At 39.3% G+C, this 23,969-nt stretch overlaps 1 protein-coding gene across 1 annotated transcript in view; it reads left to right on the forward strand.

Annotated features, from left to right (window-relative positions):
• DOCK3 (dedicator of cytokinesis 3) overlaps window positions 1–23,969 on the forward strand; it is a 145,629-nt gene that overhangs the window by 70,189 nt on the left and 51,471 nt on the right. Inside the window, exons 16-27 of the mRNA XM_033140625.1 lie at window positions 572–734; window positions 1,842–1,948; window positions 3,302–3,473; window positions 5,646–5,743; window positions 6,523–6,606; window positions 6,730–6,830; window positions 7,625–7,706; window positions 9,089–9,259; window positions 18,011–18,203; window positions 20,035–20,162; window positions 21,072–21,218; window positions 22,072–22,170. Of these exons, the coding sequence (XP_032996516.1) occupies window positions 572–734; window positions 1,842–1,948; window positions 3,302–3,473; window positions 5,646–5,743; window positions 6,523–6,606; window positions 6,730–6,830; window positions 7,625–7,706; window positions 9,089–9,259; window positions 18,011–18,203; window positions 20,035–20,162; window positions 21,072–21,218; window positions 22,072–22,170 (1,545 nt within the window). The remainder of the gene's footprint in view (window positions 1–571; window positions 735–1,841; window positions 1,949–3,301; window positions 3,474–5,645; window positions 5,744–6,522; window positions 6,607–6,729; window positions 6,831–7,624; window positions 7,707–9,088; window positions 9,260–18,010; window positions 18,204–20,034; window positions 20,163–21,071; window positions 21,219–22,071; window positions 22,171–23,969) is intronic.

Genomic DNA, 23,969 nt, shown 5'->3' on the forward strand with positions numbered 1-23,969 from the left:
CATGACATATATGGCTCTGTGGGTTTGTTCTGTACTTAAGTTAAAACATCATTGACAAAGTCCTGGTGCTTTATAGTAATTCAGAGTAGGGAGTTAGCTGCTGTTTTATTTTTTGTTGATATTCACCTGAAACTCTTCTTTCTGTTAATTTTTTTTAAAAAATAGGACAGACTATTCTAAGGATTCCCACTTTTCACTTACAGAAGCTTGATTAAAAAGGCAAATAATTCCTAGGAGTTCAGAATCATACCTGAAGTCTGTATCTCTCAAAATAAGAAATGTCTTCAGGAAAAAAGCACTTATTATATGAGAAACATCCTTCCCTATTTGCTCCTCAGATTTCTCCTCCTTCCAAATCTAGACTCCCCACTTCTTGAGTTTCTCGAGTTCTGTATTTCAAAGTTTTGCATCTGTCCATGGCATTGTTTAGCAGCTGGATATGAATTGGACTAATTACAGTATGCTGCGTTTCTGCATCCTTAACATGATACTTCCTTGGTGTTATTGTGTATCTTTTGTAATGTGATATTCTTTTATTCTTATTCTGTATTCTTTTTCATTTCCCCCTCAGGACTGCATCAGTTTAGGCTCGGGAGAGCCAAGTAGGAGTCTATATCATTCCTTTGTCCTCTATCACAGTAACAGCCCTCGTTGGGGAGAAGTCATCAAACTTCCCATTCCCATAGACAGGTTCCGTGGTTCTCACCTCCGTTTTGAGTTCAGGCACTGTTCCAGTGAGTGCAACATGGTTCTCTGTCTGGAAGATACCTAATTTTCCTAGGCTGATTTTCTTCTGTAGATTATTTCTGTACTGATTTTGCAAAGGATTAGGAGAATGTAATAGCTTGAAAACATATGGTGATTAGGGCATGTTCTCATTACTGTCTCAGCCATTGATAGTTGCAGTAAAAACAACTGCAACAACCTCTAACAAGGCAGTTGTTTGGGATAATTTGTAGCAATGTCAGATCCTGAACAGGCAATGGATAAATCCCTCATAAAGTGTTGAGGGCTGGAAGATATGTTAGCAAATTAGTTGTTACAGATTAAGCAAAAAATGGAATTTGGGCTCTGGAGAAACATAGATATTCTGTTTTCGTTCCCTTTCTGAGTTCGTCTAGGAGCATCCCTTTTTTGAGGTCCACTCCAAAGTAAATGGTCTTTCTTTGTTTGTGCAGTACTTGAAGCTTTGTTTCTTTTAGCAAAATACATGGCTTACACTCTTCCTTTGTGATAGGGATATTGATTTTTACATATTCTCCTAATGCTGAAAGGCATAGTCACAAAAAATCAGTGTAGTAGTCACTAGCCTAGTTCCCATGTCAGAAGTTGGGGTTGTGCTTTGTTTTGCTCCAAGGAAACCATGACCTGCTGTTGTGATTTGTTTGAGCTAAACAGACTGCATTTCCTGGTTAAGACATAATGGTAAGCCAGGGGTTGTGTTTTGTTTCTTCCCTAAGGGGACTTACTTCTGAGTAGATATATATATAGAGGTGCAGTGTTGCAAAAGGGGTTGCCATAAGCCTGACTAGGAAAAAATGGCCTGGCAAGAAGGGAAGAGAATGGAGGAAAGGGTTCAGCACCCCTTCTCCATATCTCTACTAAACTTGCTCTTCCCTCGGCTTTATAATCTGCATTTGAAGACATAGGTCTGTAGCTGTTATGTCTGATTCATGATGTAGAATGTTTTATGACTGTAGAAATCACAATCAGAATTATGAAAATGCAAAATAGGCATCATGGAAAACCTTTTCTCTATCTATTATAAGTTACAGGGACAGGCTAAAACGCTAATCTGGTAGTTACTAGAATTCATGTAAACATTTTGTTTCTTGTTGCAGCAAAAGACAAAGGTGAAAAGAAGCTTTTTGGCTTTGCATTTACACCACTAATGAGAGATGATGGCACCACCCTTTCTGATGATATTCATGAGCTTTATGTTTATAAGGTACGATAGTTCCTCACTCTTCATATATTATAGGTCTACCATCAATTCATCTCATTGTTCACAGTGTTTATGTAGAGTAAATCTGTAATGGTCCAGATCTGCTAAAATAAGTGTTTGTACGGATCTTGATTCGTCTATTACACTACATTACGAATTGTGAGATACTGCAAGCAGATAGACCTTCACAAACATCTTAACTTTCTCAATCTTTCTTTAGAATATTCTCCCCACCTCTCTTCCTCCTTCTTCCTCTTCCTCTTCTCTTCCTTATGTTTTTATACTTGTATCCTGCTTTATATTTGGGGTCAGGATAGATGTCATGCATGATTACAATCTTGAATTTTGCTGGGGAGTGGGGAACACTTCAGTTCATGAAAGGTCCACAGTTGTATTTAATTTTATTTAATTTTGTTTCGGTGTAGTTTTTTTAAATAAAAAGTTAAACTTACTAATTATGGAAAATTATCATAGAAAATGTTCTCTCTCTTGCACAACACTAAGACCATCCTGGGACAACATTGTAAAAGGGTGAAAAAATAAGTTTCCCCTCCCCTCTGAAGACTGCATGCCTTCCTATGCCCCTATCTAGTCCTTGAGGAGGGTGGCTAATGAGTGGGGGCACTGGGTGCAACAGGAATGGGTCCTTCTGAGCTCCTGAGTCCGCAATCAGGGCCCTTAATGCTGCCGCCAGTCATGCTTAGCAGACCCCTTGGGATAACTCAGGAGCCCCTCGGGGGTCTGCAGCCCATAGATTGGAAACCACTGGAATAAGGTGTTCTACAGAGGCTTATAAACAGCACAACCCATCAGCTTGACTGAAAATTAATATCTGGATATAAATAGAGGTTATGTTTAGAAGCCTTGAGAAGCAGGCTGCTAATAAAATCTATTCTGCTGTAGTATCATGTTTAGCACAGGGATGTATTATTTTATACTTTATATATACTCCTAACAGACGTGTTTTATTTTTACCAGGTATAACCTAGCTATTTAATAGGAAGTTAATTGAAATGGAAGGTGCATGTAGCTTTTTAATTATTACAAAACTTTTGTAGTGGTCTCCAACTCCCATCAGTCCCAGCTTGCATGCCAAATGGTCAGAGATTATAGGAGTTGTTAAAAATATCTAGAGGGCACTAAACTGAGGAAGTTTGATCTATCTGAACTGATAGAAAGCTGTTTTCTAAAGTGTGTGCTGTTTGAATGAGTAGCATACATATTCAGGATGCAGACTGTCTGCATGCCTAGAATCCATATAAAGTCCTCCATATTCTGTTTAGTGGCACAGCAATGCATGGAGTAAAGCATATATAATTTCCCAGCTAAAGCAGATGTCCTTTTTTATGTCTACAGTGTGATGAAAACAGCACATTCAATAACCATGCCCTCTACCTGGGTCTTCCATGCTGCAAAGAGGACTATAACGGTTGTCCCAACATTCCTTCAAGCCTGATTTTCCAGCGCAGCACCAAAGAGTCATTTGCAATCTCTACTCAGCTCTCTTCTACCAAACTCACCCAGAATGGTACAGCAGTTTTCATTTCAAGAAATCATGGGATGCAAAAAAAGAGAGAGGGGGGTTCTTTGTATATTGCATTGAAATAATGCAATGCGTGGTCCTTTGAGGGGGGGTTGTTGGCTTGTTTTGGTTTTTATTACATATTTTCTGTTTTTAATCTTGTACTTTTTATGTGGCGAGAGCCACCCCGAGATCTACGGGTGAAGGGCGGTATACAACTTTAATAAATAAATAATCACAACATTTGCTATATATTCACATAGAAAGGGGGCTCTGGGTGCAGTGCCAGATTTAGGGTTGGTGTGGGTGGTTCTCTTGCACATGGCGCCGTGCTGAGGGGATGCAAAATAGTGCACTTCAGAGCATGTGCAGAACAGAAGGTGAAAGGAGGGAGGGTGCTCTATCAATCTCTGTTCCAAAAGCAATCATTGTGAAAATAAGAAATTGGAGGGAAGCATTTAGGCCTCGCTCAGGGCACCATATTGCCAAAGTCCATCTCTGCTGAGTGGCTGTAGCTGCCTACAGTATGTATCTAATTTGGAAAGACTGCTTTTCGGGGCGAGGTGTGTGTCTTATGAATGTAGTAATGACATACGAGGTAAAAGGTAATTTCAATTTTTTTTAAAAAAACCTTTAGCTGTGGTTAACCTCTCCAAGTTAAGTCACAGTTGTGGCACAGCAGTATGGCGTAGTGGTTAGAGTGTTGGACCTTGGAGAGTAGGGTTTGACTCCTCACTTAGCCATGCTCACCTTGGCCAGTCACCATCTCTCAGCCTAATCTATCTCACAGGGTTGTCTTCAGGATCAAATGGAGAGGAGGAGAACGATGTACACCACCTTGAGATTCTTGGAAAATAAAGGTGGTATATAAATGTAATAATGATAATGATAAAATAAAATTCTAAATAAAATTCTAATTTTTAAAAAGCCAAATTATTAGAAAAATCTAATTAGATTAGGAACCTCTGTCCCAGAGGCCAAATCCAGCTCTCCAATCCTCTTATCCCACCCTCTCCAAGCCATGCCCCTCACTGGTCCTGCTCTATACCTCCCATGGGTGCTTTTATTTTGCTGGCTGGAATACTTACCTTAGACTGGTGGTTCCCAATTGGTGGTCTGTGGATCCCAGCTGTTGTGTGGTAACTTCAAGCCTCCTTTCTGCAGGGTTTACAATATTTTAGAGTGTACAGATAATTACCTTGAATTATGATGAATGTTTTTTTATAAAGGCCATCAATAACCGCTGGGGGTGATTTTTTGAAATCACAGGTGAGGAAAAGCATGCATTTTGGGCAAAGCATTGAGATCAGAAAGAGGTTTCAGGAGACCTGGATAGAAGAGAAGAGATTCTGCTGAGTAAAATCCCTTCTCAATTGATTTTTAAACTAGGCAATCATTGTTTGTTTGTTTATTTAATTAAGAAAATACTCTAAGGAAAAGCCAAAGGAATTTATTAAACGAGCTCTCTGCTATAGCCAGCATTCCCATTTTGGGAACTACCGTAAAAGCTTGCTCCTGCAGACAGCTTCAGCAGCCTCCCTTCTACCATCTCTTGATTTTTGATCAAATAACTAAAGCTAAAGAAAGCTACCTTGATTTTTTATCAAATAACTAAAACCTCAGTGTCCCTTCCAACTCTACAATTCTATGACTCGGAAGAAACATTTTGCATGGGTTGTTGTTTTTTTTGGCATATATTGCTTGTCAGAACTAACTTCCTGCTATTTTTGTTTGGCATAGTATAGAACATTTTAAAAGATGAAGAATAATATTACTTAATTGTCTAAGATGTATTGTTTTGTGGTGATATGATTGCTATACTTATGCATTTATGCAATCAAATCCTAAGCGTGTTCACTAAGCATGTCTTACTGTGCTGAATTTGGATGTGATTTTCTCCCAAGTAAGCATGTATAGGATTAGAGCACTAAATCTTGCAGATTTACAAATTTGTCTCTCTGAAAATAATTTTTAACCATTGTCAGTTGTTCACAGATATCCGATAATTCTTAGTCGTTTAGTCATTTAGTCGTGTCCGACTCTTCGTGACCCCATGGACCAGAGCACGCCAGGCACTCCTGTCTTCTCTGATAATTCTACTTATGCCATTTTTCCATTGTAATGTGTTTAGTATGTTATATTTTGTGTTTCTATATTTATTCTTTCAATTATTTACAGTGGATTTGCTTGCTCTCTTGAAATGGAAGGCATATCCAGATCGTATAATGGATATCTTAGGAAGACTGAGGCATGTCAGTGGTGAAGAAATTGTTAAGGTGCTGTATCCCCTCCAAGTTGTTATTAATGTGCAGCTATTGTGACAATTAGTGCCAGTCTTTGAGGAAGAAAGCCTCTGCTTTACTTGCTCTGTCTTCGATCAGTAGGTGAAGTCAAGATGTGATTATCTTAAGCACAAACTTAAGAAATGCTGAGTTAGCAATGTATCATTGGTTCATGGGACCAGTTTTGCAACCAGATGGTAGGGAGAATGTGATGTTGCTACATAGCCGCATCTTCTCCTCCTCCTCTCTTTTCTGGCAACATCTAGAAATGCATAATGTGTGACATTTCACCATACTCTTAGGTGTGTATCTAACACTGCATAACAGGGCTTAGCTTTCCTCTCTTCCCTGATGCAGCCCCTGCCCACTCCAAAATGTGCCCCAGAGGGTCTCCCTACACTTAGCTATGGTTTGAGGGTGTGCAAGAAGCTGTAGGGAGGAAGAGAGGAGGGGGAATTTTCATTGTGCAAGCGGACCTCTGAGAAAGCTAGGAACCATTACAATTTATTGATAATCTTGGATTTGTATTTACCTTAGCATGTTAATGAAAGTGAAATAATGCTATATAAGGCAATAGTCATCACCTAGGTGATACTCATTGATTTCAATGTGCCTACTCTATGACTTGGTTGTATACCCACCCTATGTCTAAGTAATTTTACACTGGAGAACTAGGGGCAGTCTTGAATCTCCCTTTCTTACACATTATAAATTGTGTGTTTCGGTAGAATTGTTTACCAGGAGAAGTCATTTGAATGTTTGTGCCTTTCCAGTTCTTGCAGGATATCTTGGACACATTATTTGTGATTTTGGATGACAACACAGAAAAATATGGACTACTGGTCTTTCAGTCTCTTGTAAGCATAGCACACCTCTGAGGGATGAACAGTTTTGACTTCCCTTCATCCATTATTTTTACAATCTTTGTAAGCTTCAGTGATCTGTGTCTTTAGGTGTGGTTTTCCCTCTCTCTTCTGCAGGTGTTCATCATAAACCTCCTGCGTGATAGCAAATATTTTCATTTTCGACCTGTAATGGACACTTACATCCAAAAGCACTTTGCAGGAGCGCTGGCATACAAGTAGGTTCTATTTTACCACCATTGTACATTAGAGTGTCACTTTCAGATGAGATGGATAGCAACAGTTCTAATTTATTGTTTAGTAGAACATCCAGTAGTACGAAGCAATCTTACTGAATAACAGTTTGTGGCATAAAACAAGAAACAAAATACTCTTTTTCAATTAAAAAAATTGGATGACAGTCCTAAATGGGGATGTTCTCCCTCTGGGTCTTCTGAGAGGGAATATGCCATAAGAGTTGAAGGAAATAGGGTGGAGTCAAACTGGACCTTTTAAAAATCAGACTTTGTTTTTATTCTTTAGCTAAGACATCTTGTAGCTTTTTTGTGGACCAAAAGCTTTTTCCATCACTTTACCATTCTTATGATCACTTTAGTTTTAATCTGGAAGAGCACTATTTACAGACAGTCAAGCTCGTTTTTCAGGGCGGGGAGAGATAAACTGAGGCCAGTAGATTTCTCTCAAGATTACAAAAACTCTGAAGAAATGTAAAGCAGTGTTTTTGTTTTGTTTTAAAACAAAATAGTTTTGTGAGTAGTATCTGCTGTAATCTCCATGCCGAATCTCTTCTTGTCTGTCTCAATCATTGTAGAATATGGAGGGGGAATAATTTTGGGTCACCAAGAATGTATTTCAATTTTCCACTTAATTATATGTGCTAAAAATCTCAATAGACCAAACTATGATATAAAACCTAACTTAATTTATTGCTAGCAAAGAATATTTAAAAACATCTGTAGATGTGAGCATGGCTGGGGTTGGAAATGTATCAGTATGTTGTGTTTTTACTCAGAGAACTTATTCGATGTTTGAAGTGGTACATGGACCGATCAGCTGAACTTGTACGACAGGACCATATTCAGGAGGCAATGCGGGTATGTTTAAAATGACTCTTACACTGAAGAGTTTCCTGTTGTGCAGAGTTCTGCTTTGAATAGATTTTTGTTATTGATTATCTGGGGGGGATGAATACTTTTATCTTGTTCCAATTGTAATCTTAGAGTAAAACTTATCTCCTTGAGTTTGAGAATGTACATAATTGATTGTACATCTTTTGAACTTGACAATGAAAACCTATGAAGAAAGAATGACTGAAAATCTGTCTCGAAAGATCTTTGAAATCTTTGAAATAAATACATATTAATTGTATGTATTCTAAATGTGCACTGCTTGTTCATTAAAAGTAGGTTTTGTTGAAATAGCTACTTGAGTTAGTCATACTGGTGTTGATGAAATGACTGGCAAATATATATATATGTCAAAATGGTCAACTATTACTTAATTTTGAAGGCAGTTCGTTTTTAAGATACATATTGATCAAAAAAACCTACATACTACTAGAAAGGATATACATATACAAGCCTAACAATAATATAGATTCAGTAGGCAATTGCAGCAATAAGGGGGGGGGAGTCTCTTCTTTCTTCTGATGCAAGTTGGTGGAGAGATTATTCTCAGTTGCATGGAGAAGGAAGGGTGCACCCCCAGAAAAGGCTGGTGGGGAAGACATCACACATACCACAGCAAGGACTATGTGGGCTTCTCAAGCTTGGATTGCAGTGGAGAAATTTCTCCTATGCCCAACACTGATAAATGCAGCCTGTATAGGTGTGTGCTATATGCATGTGAGAGCATGCACTTTGGCCACCATTACTGCTTACATATGGCCCTCAGAAGTTTGGCCAGCCTTGAATGCAGCAACCAGGCTGAAGAATGTTAGCCACTCTTGCTTTTAAAGCCTTTATGACTTGAAACTAGGCTATCCCAGGGATTTTCCTATATAAATCTTGATTTGTTACTAAGATTTTAATCAGAGGCTGCTCTTTGGGGCTCTTTGTCATCTGTGGTGAGGTTGTGGTCAACCTGTTAAAGGGCTTTCTCCACCATTGTGGCCCAACTTTGGAATGTCCCCTCTTGCCCTCTGCCTCAGAAGGTTTGCCTGGAACTGAACCTGAATTATTTGGTGCCGGTATAAAATATTTTATTTGCCCAGGCCTTTTAGAGTGTTCTTATGGGTGTTTGATAACAGTTTTGGGGGTTTTGTTTTATTTTTGCTGCTTTGTTTTTTTTTTTGGTGGGCAGTGACAACTAACTTTTTAAAGTAACTTTTTCTTTACAGGTTTTAACTAATGAAATATGTAACCAATTTTTGAAAATGAAGAATGATTAAAAATATATCTAATTTTCCCCTCTCTGGCTCTTTCTAAGCTCCTTTTCTTTTTCTTTTGTTGTACTGATTCCCTTCCTACTCCTTAAGGCCTTGGAATATCTTTTCAAGTTTATTGTTCAGTCTCGGATCCTTTACTCCAGAGCAACTTGTGGAATGGAGGAGGAACAGTTCAGAGCCAGCATCCAGGAGCTTTTCCAATCAATCAGATTTGTGCTTAGTCTGGACAGCAGGAGCTCAGAGACTCTCATCTTTACACAGGTTGGAAATATTCAGTGCTTCTGTTAAACTCTGTGTGTGAAACAGGCAAATAGTTTGTGCATGTGGGTGCAGTTGTTGCAAGCTTTGCTCAGTTAATAGCCTTACTTGCAAATTGTACTGGAACCCTTTTATGAAGTAGATCTGCACCAGTTCAGAGATGGAGAGCTGCTACCTTACATTAAAGTATGTAGGGGCAAGCAGGCATTTTAATTCCCTTTGGTGTTTGATTTAATGCCTTGCTTGTAGGAAAGTTTCAGAATTGGCATGAAGGAAGTGTAATCAGTAATGACAAAAGCAGAAGTAGTTCAGACTGAAGCTTTTCATTATAGTAACTGCTATTGGAAAGTTGTACATTGTATGATAATTATAAACCCATAAAATCATCCTCTGTCTAAACATCCTTTGTCTATAATATTTGTTACATAATATTACTGAGTATCAGATTATTCTGTTCTTGCTTTAAAGTAGCAGCACATTATGTAGTTTAGCTTCCTATGGTGTACTGCTAAATTGTTACGAACTGAGGCACTACATGTGTAGTAAACTTATTGTAACAAGTACCTATGGCACCTGTGGTCTGTTTTTCAATTTGCTGCGTCAGTGGCTTTAACCCTTATTGTGCTGGGTTTTTGGCGCTTTGGCAGATGATAATATTGGTGCTGGGTGTTCTTTCTGTTCCCCCCTCCCCGGAAAAAAAGCTCAGCAGTTTTGGGGCATACCCCTAAAAAGCAAAGCAACCTTTGTGCGACCCCCCCAAAAAAGCTCAACAACTTTGAGGAGCCCCCCAAAAAAATACCTCAATGAAAAGCTCAACAACTCTGGGCACTTTGCAATAAATAAGTGGGGTTTGGTTTGCAGTTTGGACACTCAGTCTCTAAAAGGTTCGTCACCACTGGTATAGCAGGTGTAGCTTAGTGTACATATATCATTCATTCCTTAGGAGAGAGGTTATTTCAACAATGGGAAGGTGTTGTTTGCAGCAACAGAGCAATTTTGCTAGTTAACAGCCAGCATTCATAAAAATACTAATACAGCAGAAATAACTGTAGAAAACAACTGCCTTGCAGAATAATCTGTAATTTCATCACTTTTTTGAGATTAACCACAGTTATTTTAACAATTTAACAATCATTTTTTTAAAAAAAAGACAAAAAAACCCATAGCATTAAGATATGCCTATTTTTCTATTGGGTTTAAAATATTGTGGCTACCAAAAGTATAACTAAATATAATCACTGGCTATACCAGTACATTGAACCAGTATAGCAATACACAATATATGTTCTTAAATGCTAAACCTCTGGAGGGTTGAAGTAAAAAAAAAAAAGGAATGGGATACATATATATATATCAGTCTTAAATCAACTGTTCGTTTTTTACCACATGTTGAGACATAATACTAGTCAAGTATGTAAGTCCTATTAATGTTTTGTCTTCAGCAAATATTTCTCTATAGAAACACCACCAAGCTGTGATGGATGTCTGAGCAATAGTGCTCACAATTGAAATATCTGAGCAATGAAACAATGGCATCGTGGTCCCTAGGTTGTGAAATGACTTCTTCTCAGAGGTGCATCCTGCACCATCATTATACATTTTTCAACAATTGCTCAAGACACACCCCTTTCCCCAGACCTTTGTTTGAAGCTATGTTTTCCCTCCTCCTGTACTACGAATCTGTGCCACTGTTTTATTACTCTGGTTTTGGTTGTCGTTGTAGTTATTTTATGATTTTAATTGTACTTATTTTAATTGTGTATTTCTGCAAGCTGCCCTGGGGGACCATTTGGTGAAGGGTGGGCTGTAAGTGAAAATGATGATGGAACTCTGTGAGAAAACGTTTCTTAAGGATCTTTGGTATCTCCCACTTTAGCCATGTGCTTGAATCACATGCTCATTAACATGACCAATACGAGTCCTAATAGCTGTATATTTGTTATTTTATGCTTTGAAGCCATTGAGAAGGGACAACTCTTGATGGCTCTGGTCTCTGCTAACTCTGCCTTTTTCACCAATTACACATTGATACGTGAGGAGGTTATATATTCATGAAACTTGACCTGTTTAAATACCGTACTTCAAAAGTTTACTTTTTTGTTTCCCACTTGCCACTGTGTTGCCCTTTGACCCTAACTGCCCCATAGGCCCCTCAGCCTGGAGGACAGGTGAGCGGAGCAGGGACATGTACCCCACAAAAATGTGGTGGTACTTCAAGGCCGTCGTTTAATTCTGTAAGTAGTTACCCCCATATCCTGCGCAACCTTTCATCATGGATGTACCCAGTGACTGTTGTCCCCCACCCAATCCATTTCTCTGCACTTAGAACTCAAATACACTGCACAGTTCGATGTTTGCAACTACCAGGTGGTTTTCACAGCACTGGAAATTTAAATATAAAGGGCACTCAGCTGTGCATGAATCAGCTTGATTGTGAGAACCAGTGATTAGAGAGAAGATAACGGTTCCGCTGTGATAGGTTACTGGACATCATCTCATGGTACAAAGAATGTCTAATAGTGGCGTGGGCATGATAAGCCATAATAACAAAAATCGTTACTGGAAGACCAGAAAAGTTGAATCTTGGTTATACTTTATTCTCAGTGATAATTAAATATTAATTTAGTCACAAGAAACTGTAACGAAGGGGGAATCAATATTGGACTGGACTCTCCCTCTCTCCCCCCCTTTTTTATATTAAGATTTCCTTTGGTGTTGGCACCAAACAGCAATGTGTTCTCTCTAATTACAGTTCTTCTGGTGCTACAATTTCTAAATACATAAACCACTGAAGATAATGCCTTTTTCTCATGAATATGAACTCGATTTTGCATATGTTATACTATATGCACTTAATAAGTCAAGGGATTGACTACCTACTACAATATTTAGTTGTTATCTTGTTGCATTATTTTGGTTATGTTTTTGCGTTTCTTCTGCATTTAGGTCATTTCAAAATAATAAATGTAATGAAAAATATTATGAAATGTTATAAATAAATCAAAACCTTAGCAGAAGTCTGTGCCCATCTTTCAGCTAAACTTCCTTGAAATGTTTGAAATATTATGTACATCCTTGTTAGTTAAACAAGCCAAAATTGAGATGAGGGGGAAGTGAAACTAAACATTGGGAAAGTCCCTTTCCTGTCTGCGTAGGAGAAGGGGGAGGAAGGTCTGGAATGTGCCCAGTCAGTTATTTAACTCATTTCCCCAAACTTGTAAACTGCCCTTCATCATGTCAACATGATCCTAGGATGGTTTCCAACAATACACAAATATAGCATGAGCAAAAATTATAAACAAACCAGCAGCCTTGTACCTGGCAGTGCTTGAAAATCTTAAGAAACCAACAAATCAGTGCAGTTTTGAAAGGGTCAGTGTGCCATCTTGTTTAAAATGATATACAGACCAAAGGCTTTGCCTTGGGTCTCAGAAACCATCATGCAAAATATGGTTATAATATATTAAGAGGTGTCCAAATGCACAGTAAGCAAACAACTGCAAAATAGTAGATGTTAGAAAAGCCTAATGAATAAAATAGTATTAGAACAACAGCATGAGACCATACAACTAGTAGTTTGGCTACTAGTGTGAGTTATCTTCAAAAGACCAGGAGAAAAATAAATGTTTTTACCTTCCAACAAAAGCCCATCAGAGTTCTAGGTGATTAAGAGCTTTCGGTATTCTAATACAGTACTAAAACACTGAATTAGACCAGTAGACTATAGGGAGCCAGTGCAGATCCTGCAAAATTGGGGTTATATGACTGTGTACAGAAGTACCAGCCCACAATCAGATGGAATAATTTTTCACTAGCTGCAGCCTCCAGAGTGCCTTCAAAGGAAGCACAATGTACATTGCAGTAGACTAAACATGAGATTAGAAGAGCTTGGATCCCCATGGCAAGGCTTTCCCAATTTAGAAATGGCTTGTCGCTGGGGACACCAGCTGAAGCTTGCAGCAGGGAGCCCTTGCCTCAAATGACAGTGGGTACCTGCGGACTTTTGATCTGTTCCTTCCTAAACTCTATTTAGACTAGGAGTGCCTTCATCTTGGCAGGATTTAGCTTCAGTTTGTTCTTTTATTTTAACAATATAATTTGTGAATGTATTGTAGGACCCTTATACATTCCAAGGTATAAGAAATTATAGAATAAAATGATTATTCATATAGGAATGTAGGATGCAAGGTGAAATGGAAATTTGTATTTATTTATCTTCATTTCATTTTGAATAACCTTATACAATTGTTTTTGGATTATGTAATATTGATTCCTTTTTAATTTTCCATAATTGCTTTTTCACGTGGCATATAACAGAGAAATGTATTATATATGAAGATAAACCTTAAAGTGGGATTGGATCAGTAGGCTTGGAACAGGTCATTATTTCTCAAACCAACTTTATTTCACAGGGTTGTTATGGGTCTGTAAATGATGATGCTCCAAGCCCTTTGGCAGAAGGGCTGGGTACACATTAAAAACTAGGACTGTCAACTAATTAAAGAACTTTTCATTAAATGAATGATTGCCTTAACTGATTCGTTCTGTATTGAATAAATGTGTATATTATTTTACCTAAATATAACCTTTTTCAAAGAACTTTAAATTATTGTAATAAAATGCCATCATTGATATTTTTTTTAATTCTCTGTTATACCAATATGCCACTATTAAAATGGTCTCAATAAATAGAAAGAATGCCCTTAACTTCCTCCCTCAGTGATTATCAGTTGATTAAGCTGCAGAGTAGTGATTGAACAAATTATAGCTTGCAGCAGCAAATAAATAAATGTGATTCTCTGACTGCTGTTCTTTGAGAAGAAGTAATTTATAATTGAGGAATGGTTGTGTATCTTGTATACACTTCTGTCTTTTGTCATTCTGGGTGGGTTTTACAAAGTCCTGCAAAGTCTGTGAACAGAGACAGTATCCTTGTTCACACATAATGTTAAGCCAAACTATAGCTTAGCTCAGAGGAGCAAGCTCCCAGAGAGAATATTGCAACCACTTTGTTCCTCCCTGATCATATTGCTTCTGTGCTTCACTGAGCTAAACTGTAGTTTGGTTTAATATGTCATCTGAACCCAGGCACATGGTTTATCTCTCTCAGAACTGCAGCTCAGCACAGAAGCAAAATGATCAGGGAGGAGCAAAATGACCGTGATCACCTCTCCAGGGGTCTGCACATTTGCACATTCATGTTAAGCCATGTTCGCTGGGAGGTTAAAAACAAGTATTCTGGAGATATTTGACCCTCTTCAGTTTCCTTTTCAACTTATTTTCTTTACCAATCTCCTTGCTTTTAAGAAGATTCCTTTTTTGAATTCAGATGTGACTATGTTGGACTTTTTTAGCAATTGTACACACACAGAGAGGGGGGAGAGAGAGGGAGGGAGGGAGGGAGGGAGAGTTCCATGAGCAAGGGCACCATCATTTAGAGCAGGCACGTCCAACAGGTAGATCATGATCTACTGGTAGATCATTGGATGTCTGTGGTAGATCACTGGTAGATCACTGGCTCCCCCAAAGAAGCAGGGATTTCCTTCTCCCTAAGAAAAGCTCATGCAGAATTCATCATGCGAAAGGCTGGACTGGATGAATACCCAACCGGAATTAAGATTGCCGGAAAAAATATCAACAACCTCAGATATGCTGATGATACTACCTTGATGGCAGAAAGTGAGGAAGAATTAAAGAACCTTTTAATGAGGGTGAAAGAAGAGAGCGCAAAATATGGTCTGAAGCTCAACATCAAAAAAACTAAGATCATGGCCACTGGTCCCATCACCTCCAGGCAAATAGAAGGGGAAGAAATGGAGGCAGTGAGAGATTTCACTTTCTTGGGTTCCATGATCACTGCAGATGGTGACAGCAGTCACGAAATTAGAAGACGCCTGCTTCTTGGGAGAAAAGCAATGACAAACCTAGACAGCATCTTAAAAAGCAAAGACATCACCTTGCCGACAAAGGTCCGTATAGTTAAAGCTATGGTTTTCCCAGTAGTAATGTACGGAAGTGAGAGCTGGACCATAAAGAAGGCTGATCGCCGTAGAATTGATGCTTTTGAATTATGGTGCTGGAGGAGACTCTTGAGAGTCCCATGGACTGCAAGAAGATCAAACCTATCCATTCTCAAAGAAATCAGCCCTGAGTACTCACTAGAAGGACAGATCCTGAAGTTGAGGCTCCAGTACTTTGGCCACCTCATGAGAAGAGAAGAATCCCTAGAAAAGACCCTGATGTTGGGAAAGATGGAGGGCACAAGGAGAAGGGGACGACAGAGGATGAGATGGTTGGACAGTGTTCTCGAAGCTACTAACATGAGTTTGGCCAAACTACGAGAGGCAGTGAAGGATAGGCGTGCCTGGCGTGCTCTGGTCCATGGGGTCACGAAGAGTCGGACACGACTGAACGACTGAACAACAACAAGAAAAGCTCAACAACAACTTTGACCTGAATGCCTAAAAAACAGGGCTTTCCTCCTCCCCCCAAAAAACTCCACAACTTTGACCTGAACCCCCCAAAAAGGGGGTGGATCACTGCCAGTTTTTATCTCTGTAAGTAGATCACAGTCTCTTGGGAGTTGGCCACCCCCGATTTAGAGTATCTAGGCATCAGTGGTGTGTAGTCAGTGGACTAGGGGGACTAGGCTAGTTCTCTAAATGTTCCCCTTTCCCAAAGCTCAGGAAGCTTCTGCCTGGCTCCGGGAGGAAGGTACAATGCTTTTTTGGGACATCATCCTTTGAGAACACCCCCACTCTACTGGCTGTCCAAAGATCTTCTAGGTTCTTCTAGATCTCAATAGCCACAGGCAAAACTAATCCTTTTATCACATCCATGGATCACAGGTGTGCTCAGACTTCCTAGCATTGTAGTTTAAGCACAGGTTTGTTGGTAGATAAAGAAGCAGGGCTGAATTCTTAAATGAGAGGTACTTAGAATCTATCCTGCCTGCAGACCATGCATACCTATATAAAACTCAGATCTCAGAATTCGTGCTGTATGCAGATTTGGTGTCTATGGTCTGTGGACACCATCTTTCAGCCTCCCAGGGTTTTTCTCCTTGTGCAAGGATTCAAAGACCGACAGGCATACAGAAATTGCAGGAGGTAATATGATAGCAATTTTATTAGATGCCAGATTTGGATAAGCACCAGAAATTTGTTTATGTTTCTAGTGGAGGAGAACTGCAGCAATAACTTTGAAGAAAATTTAGTCTTGTAGAGGAGGAAATTCGATATTATATTGGATTGAATGAAATAGAACAAGTGGATAGTAAAAGGATGGAAGAAAGGAAAGTACTGAAGTTCAGAAAGAAAATGAAAGAAAGACTGGGGTAAAAGAATGTATAACTGACATTTAGAAGTGGAAAATACTGGAAACTGGGTTTACATTATTATTTTGGTAATTAAAGGGCAATGTGTTGGATTTACTTACTAACTGCATTGGTGCATGAAAGAGGAAAAGTTCTCACGGCAAACGCTGGATCAGTGTTTCTCAAAGCATGGGGCACTACTGGACTTCATTACATTTTCATTTGGGCCTCAACACCACAGCCCATTCCTCACTCATCTACCCCACTTCCCGGCAGTATTGTAGCTGTTTGGTTGGACTCTTCCACACACATGCATCCAGTCCTCTTTCCTCCCTCTGGCCTCTTGCCAAGCCAATGAAGCCTCTTCTGACAGATTCAGTAGTGATGGTTGCCTGTTCTGCCTCAGAAGAGCAAACTGACATTGGGCAGCACTGGCGGAAGTAGGAAGAGAATGTGGAACTGAATAAAGGTGGACTGGGAGACAGAAGTTGGTGGGAGAAGGGGGGAAGAATGCTGGGGACATTGAAAAAAAAATAGGAAGAAAGTTAATGGACAGTATCCAACTAACTTAGGTCGGTGCAGATTTACACTTGCACAACGGAACTTCTCTCCCCATGCGCATCCCACATTCTCCTCAGATCTGCTCCAAAAGGTAGGAGGAAATTCAGGAAAGGGAGAAGAGGGGGAAGTCCCATTTTGCAAGTGGAAAATCTTGTACTGATGGAACAAGTTAGTTGGATACTGCCCATTCTATCTTAACACTCCTGTGGGTGTATTTCATGAACAGAATTCTACTCACGGGAATTCTATATTTATGTGATTGTTTTGTCTTATTTGGAGATCTTGCAACCATTTTAGAGACAAGAGTACAAATTGAAAATACTGCATTGCCATAGAAGTATTTTTAATGCCTGTTATTTGCATGATTGGACACATACGCCACATAAACATGCTCTCTTCTTGAACCCAAGGAGAGGGAAAAACCTCCCGCGAAATAATGTGTTGCAGCTAAGTTACAGTTTGTATACCTTTTTATAAACTTTTGGGGGGAATTCAAGTGTCTCCATGGTCTCTATCAAAGCATAAATCCAAGATGAAATTAGCAAATCCATAAAAACAGATTTCTTAATGTGCATTCTGAAAACAGCCAGAAACAGGTGAAGCAATCTGGCAGTCTTTCATTTCCTTCCTCTTACCTTAGTTGGAGATGCTGTACCCATGTGATCATGCATTACTATATCCAGACTGCCAGAAGATAACTTGATTTTATGTGCCAGATATACTTATGTCCTAGAAATAACAATGCTATATAGAGATGGAGCCTTAGTCTGGATTTCATGCTTTACCTTCAAATACGTAGCATCATTTGTGTTCCCTAAAATCCATGATGTTTTATATCTGTGCATTACAGGTCTCGTATTTCTTCATTTTCTTTTTAGGCAGCTCTGTTAAATTCCTTCCCTGCAATATTTGACGAGCTTTTGCAGATGTTCACAGTACAGGAAGTAGCAGAGTTTGTGCGGGGAACGCTTGGGAGTATGCCCAGTACAGTGCATATTGGACAATCTATGGATGTCGTTAAATTGCAGTCTATAGCTCGTACTGTAGATAGTCGCTTGTTTTCTTTCTCAGGTAAGAGAGCATTATTCATTTTAATCCATTTACATCTAATAATCTAATTCATTACATATAAATGCAACTAAATGTGGACAAAAACTCGAATTGGATCACAGGTGCTAGTTTTAACCTTTAAAGCCCTATGCGGCCTCGACCCTTGTACTTACGGGACCAACTCTCCTGGTATGCCCCGTGGAGGAGGTCCTGGGCCTCAAGGAGGTTAGACTAGCCTTGACCAGGGCCAGGGTCTTTTCGGCCCTGGTCCAGCCTGGAGGAACGCTCTGTTGCAAGAGACCAGGGCCCTGCGGGATTTGACATCTTTCCACAGGGCCTGCAAGACTGAGCTGTTCCACCGGTCCTTTGTTCTGGGTCCAGTCTAACCCCCCCCCTTTTTATGGGACCCTATATGTAAGTAGCCTCCTTGGCTCTTCCCATTGGCTCATATGGGACCAGCACAAGTGGCTGGGCCTGGTGAACATTTAATGTTCCCTACCCCTATGGCGCTGATTCGTGGGTTGCCATTTAATTTCATTTTCATTTTAATTTGATTCTAAACTGTATTTTAGTCAATTGTTTGATTTTGTGTTTTTAATGTATTATATATTTGGTGTTAGCCGCCCTGAGCCCGGTCCTGGCCAGGGAGGGCGGGGTATAAATAAAATTTGTTGTTGTTGTTGTTGTTGTTGTTGTATCTGAGATATAATAATAATAATAATAATAATAATAATAATAATAATAATAATAATAATAATAATAATAATAATAATAATAAAATTTATTATTTAGACCCCCAACCATCTGGCTGGGTTTCCCCAGCCACTCTGGGTGGCTTCCAACAAAGATTAAAAATACATTAAAATATAAGTCATAAAAAACTTACCTAAACAGGGCTGCCTTTAGATGTCTTCTAAACATCAGATAGTTCTTTATCTCTTTGACATCTGATGGGAGGGCGTTCCACAGGGCGGGCGACACTACCTCGAAGGCCCTCTGCCTAGTTCCCCGTAACCTCACTTCTTGCAGGGAGGTCCTCGGTGCTGGATCTCAGTGTCTGGGCTGAATGATGGGGGTGGAGATGCTCCTTCAGGAATACAGGGCCAAGGCCATTTAGGGCTTTAACGGTCAACACCAACACTTTGAATTGTGCTCGGAAATGTACTGGGAGCCAATGTAGCAAAAGATTGTAAAACATTTTATACGCTAGACATTCTATACACTTGTCAGTGTTGTACAGAAGATATCAGTTGACTTGCCAATGCTCATGTTCAAATAAGTAGGTAACAGAGGAGTGTTATTAATAAGGTGTGTATTGGTTTGTCCAACCTAACCTGAATTAATTCACCTGGTATGTTTTGACTTTGTGTGCAGCCAGTGTGCCATTTCTATTTAAGGTCTAGTAGACAGTTGCCAGTGCCATCTATTGTGCTGCTGTCTCATATGACCTTTGGCTTACTCCATTCCTGTATTATTCTCCTGTATTATTATTACTCCATTCCTGCAAGTTATTGCCACTAGTAAATTGACAATTCACATGTGGTTTTAATCCTACTCACTGCAATGGAAATTATCCATGTCTTTTGTAACTGTGTAAATTAATTCTTTGTTTCGAATTAGAAATTGAGTAAAAAATGGATTCCACTCAAACTTTGTTTCCTGGCAGTCCCTAATTAAGCTGGCATGCTGTTTATAAAGGGGCCAATTAAGTGAATTTTATTGTGCCTTTGTCTATTATTAATGCTAGCTTTTTCATTTTTACATGCATGCCTTTGAATAACAATGAGGCTTCTTATACCAATAGCTGAAACTCTCTCGTAAGAAAATGTTGCCTTTTGTTTCCCACTTCTAGAATCCCGGCGCATCTTGTTACCTGTGGTTCTTCATCATATTCATCTTCACCTTAGACAGCAAAAAGAGTTGCTTATCTGCTCTGGAATCCTCAGTAGTATCTTCTCCATCATCAAAACTAGTTCTGTGGTAAATTATATGCCTGCCTTTGTATTATACTCCTAAGAATTTGAACTGTGAATTGTGTACAGCTATTTGTGGCCTACTTTCCACAGGTGTATACTGAATTTTGGGACATCAAGTTGCAATTTGCCATGTAATTATTACCTGTGAGGGCTGTGCATATGCAGTACAACACAGTAGCAGCAGCGAAACTGTAGATATGTATGGTTGTATGATCAGTGCTTTTGTTATCATTGAAAAGAAAATTTGATCCATTAAAAGATTTCCCAAAGCTACAATGCTATGGACAATTACCAGGGAATAGTCCCATTGAACAAAGTAGGATTGTGCTGCTACTTTAGCAGAATCATGACATTGCTAAGATTTTATGTTTGGGACACACAGCATTCAAACTACATTATGCCCTAGACCAGGCATAGGCAACCTTTGGCTCTCCAGATGTTTCGGACTACAATTCCCATCATCCCTGACCACTGGTCCTGTTAGCTAGGAATCATGGGAGTTGTAGGCCAAAACATCTGGAGAGCCGAAGGTTGCCTATGCCTGCCCTAGACATTCATTCTACTAAGTTCCTGCATTAGTTCCAAAATTGTCCATGAAACTGTTGGGTCCAGTTTGTACTCAGTTTTACTGATAACAATTAATGGCAATGATAAAATGATTATTCTAAAATTATCCAGTTAATGTATTGACTGCTATTTTCAGAAAGAAAATCTGCTTTGAGATATACATTTCGGAAACTAGTTTGGATACAAACTCTGTAGGATCTATATTAAGCAACTTTTACAGATTCAACTGGACCATCTTAGATAATAATCTGTGGGCAGCATTTTTGGACCCACTGAATAAATTTGGCATACAATTTCCATTCCATAAGATGATAACTGTTTTTTTTTTTTTAACTACTTACTGTAGGAGACAGATGTCATTGAGGAGGTAGAAATGATGGTGGAGAGCCTCCTGGATGTACTTTTACAAACTTTACTTACTATCATGAGTAAATCACAATCTCAGGAGGCGGTAAGAGGACAACGTTGCCCACAGTGCACAGCTGAAATCACTGTTAGTAACTAACAATCAGGTTCTATTTCCTGCTTATCTAACCTTCTCCCTTTCCCTCAACACAGCATTTCACCTTACTCTACCTTTCCTGCATGAACTTTTACCTACTTCAAAACTGAAAACCTTGCCCTTCATTCCAGCAGTAAAGTTAAGCACAGCCGTCATGGTGCTACTCATTTATTTAGGTACTCAAAAGAGCATAGATCATATTGGGAATTAGTTGCCAGTCATTGGCTGCCATAATTGAAAGTTATCAGTGGGCACCATAATAAAATGCTAAGTAATTCCTCACCGAAGGATACTATTATCCCATTTATCCCTGGAAAGCTTTTATACAGTTTGTCCTTTTTTCCAATTAGTCAAAATTATGAATCTTTATAGAGGAGAAAATGATAGTACATCACATGCTGAGAAGGCTATAGAAAGCACCAGAGCCCTAATTTAGGAAGAATTGCAAAATATTTGAGGCTGGATTATTTAAATTCTGTGTGGGGGTGGCAGGGAGAAATTATATTCCATTTCCCCCCTTTTCCACTGAAGGGAGGCAAATCAAATTCTCACCCTAACTTTACCCATCCTGAATTTATTGGGCTAAATAATTTCTTATGTTGTTTTTTAATTGACATTGTGCCTCTTCAACAGAATAGACTACTCAGTATGAATTTACCAAATAGAAATCTTATTTGAAATGATCAAGACAAGTAGTTTAAAATCCATACACATGTGCTTTGCTTTCACAATTATTGAAACATTTTCACCCCTTACTCCTTTTCCCTCTACCCCAAAGGTTTTTTGTTATATGAATTGAACATGTGATCATTCTAATAAAATAATTCTTCATTGGGATTGGCAGGGGGAATATGTGTCCTGTCTTTTGTCTCTACTTCGTCAGATGTCTGACACTCATTTCCAACATTTATTGGAGAATTTCCAAAGCAAGGACGAATTAAAGGTAAGCTAAGAACCAACCCTAATCATATATATTTTACCAATATAGCTGATGAAAAATAGCAGCAGTTGACTATATCACAAGTTTTCAGAATGATTTTCAATATTTATCTGTTGCATATTAAGTGGTGCTGTGATCTAAACCACTGAGCCTATTGTGCTTGCTGATCAGAAGTTCGGCAGTTCAAACCCATGCAATGGGGTGAGCTTACATTGCCCTGTCCCTGTTTCTGCCAACTGAGCAGTTTGAAAGCACACCAGTGCAAGTAGATAAAAAGGTACCACGGCAGTAGGAAGGTAAATGGAGTTTCCATGCACTCTGGCTTCTGTCACAGTATTTGTTGTGCCAGAAGCGGTTTAGTGATGCTAGCCCCATGACCCGGAAAGCTGACTGTGGACAAACGCCGGCTCCCTCAGCCTGAAAGCTAGATGAGTGCCGCACTGCATAGTCACCTTTGACCGGACTTTAACCGTCCAGGGTTCCTTTACCTTTACCTTACAGTTACACAAACTATAACTTCAAAATTCACGTATGCAATTTTCAGGAGCAATTGCAATTGCAAAATGCCTGGCTTGCTTTCAGCATATTTGCAAGGTAGGTGTGCTGAGACATTTCCCCCTCTGCTTTGATCTTCTTGCCACAAATTCTTTTGCAGAGGAAGGAGCTGCATTTTCACACTTTGCCTAGCACCAGATTCCCTTCCCTTGCAGAAGTGAAGACTGGGAGGGTACTCAGAGGGCCAGTTGAAATCTGTTTGCAACAGCATCCAGCTTGTTGGGTGGGGTTATCTCACCTCTGACAAACATGAAACAACTTGGGAAAAGTCTCTGGACATTTGGAATATGATGTCGTCAATATAGCAATGATACCCAACTCTTTTTCCTGTTCAGGGAGGCTGCGGAGGTTCTGAATCTTATTAATGAGAATAGCAATAGATTAGATGTGCACTAACAATTTGAAATGTAATCCCAACAAGAGACAATTGCTTCTGATAAGTAGAATGATGAACTCAGTGATAGAGATGTGGCTTGTTTTTAGAAGAGGTTACTATTTCCTTGAAAATTAGGTTAGCAATAAAGGAATGCTCCTGGATTCTGAGGTGGTGGCTGCAGCCAGGCATGTTTCTGGAGAAGGAAAGTGCTGAACATGGTACAAAACCTTAGTTGAATCAAGGTCGAATTACTCCTGCACACTCTGCAAGGGGCCTTTGGAAATGATCAGAAACTGTAGCTGGTAAAAAGAAAAAAAAAGGTTTTTTTAGCATGTGGCTCCTCTTTCATATCGGCTTCACTGATTTCAAATCTAGATTCAAAGTGCTAGTTGCTACTTTTTAAGACCGAAATGGTTTAGAACGAGAATAGTTGAAGGACTGTCCTGCACAGGAATATTGTGACACAGGCACATCAGGTGGCCACCTTCTCCTATATGAGTAGCAGTGTTGTAGTAGTCAAACAAGAAAGATAGAATAGCAGCAAATAGGATAATTGTTTGCCTACAATTCTGCCACTGATTACCTTTTCCTGATTTTTTTGTGATAAATTGAGGGTTGTCTGATACGTGGATTAATATGGTAAGTATGCAAGGGCTGATGCTATGGCAGTAGCAGGGAAATGTCAGAGAGGAGGCTGCTTACACACTCTTTCCAGCTTAGGAAGAATATTTGGTGAGTGCCAGTATGCGGTGTATTATGGCACCAGTTCCGTCAGCCAGAGCGGGGGATCATAGAAAAGCTGCTCAGTGACTTTTAGCAAACTTACAAAAGAAGCTCAACAACTGTTGAGGGCTTCCAAAAATAGCGGTCG

This window comes from Lacerta agilis, chromosome 2 (genome assembly GCF_009819535.1).
Source record: "Lacerta agilis isolate rLacAgi1 chromosome 2, rLacAgi1.pri, whole genome shotgun sequence".
Classification (NCBI taxonomy): domain Eukaryota; kingdom Metazoa; phylum Chordata; class Lepidosauria; order Squamata; family Lacertidae; genus Lacerta; species Lacerta agilis.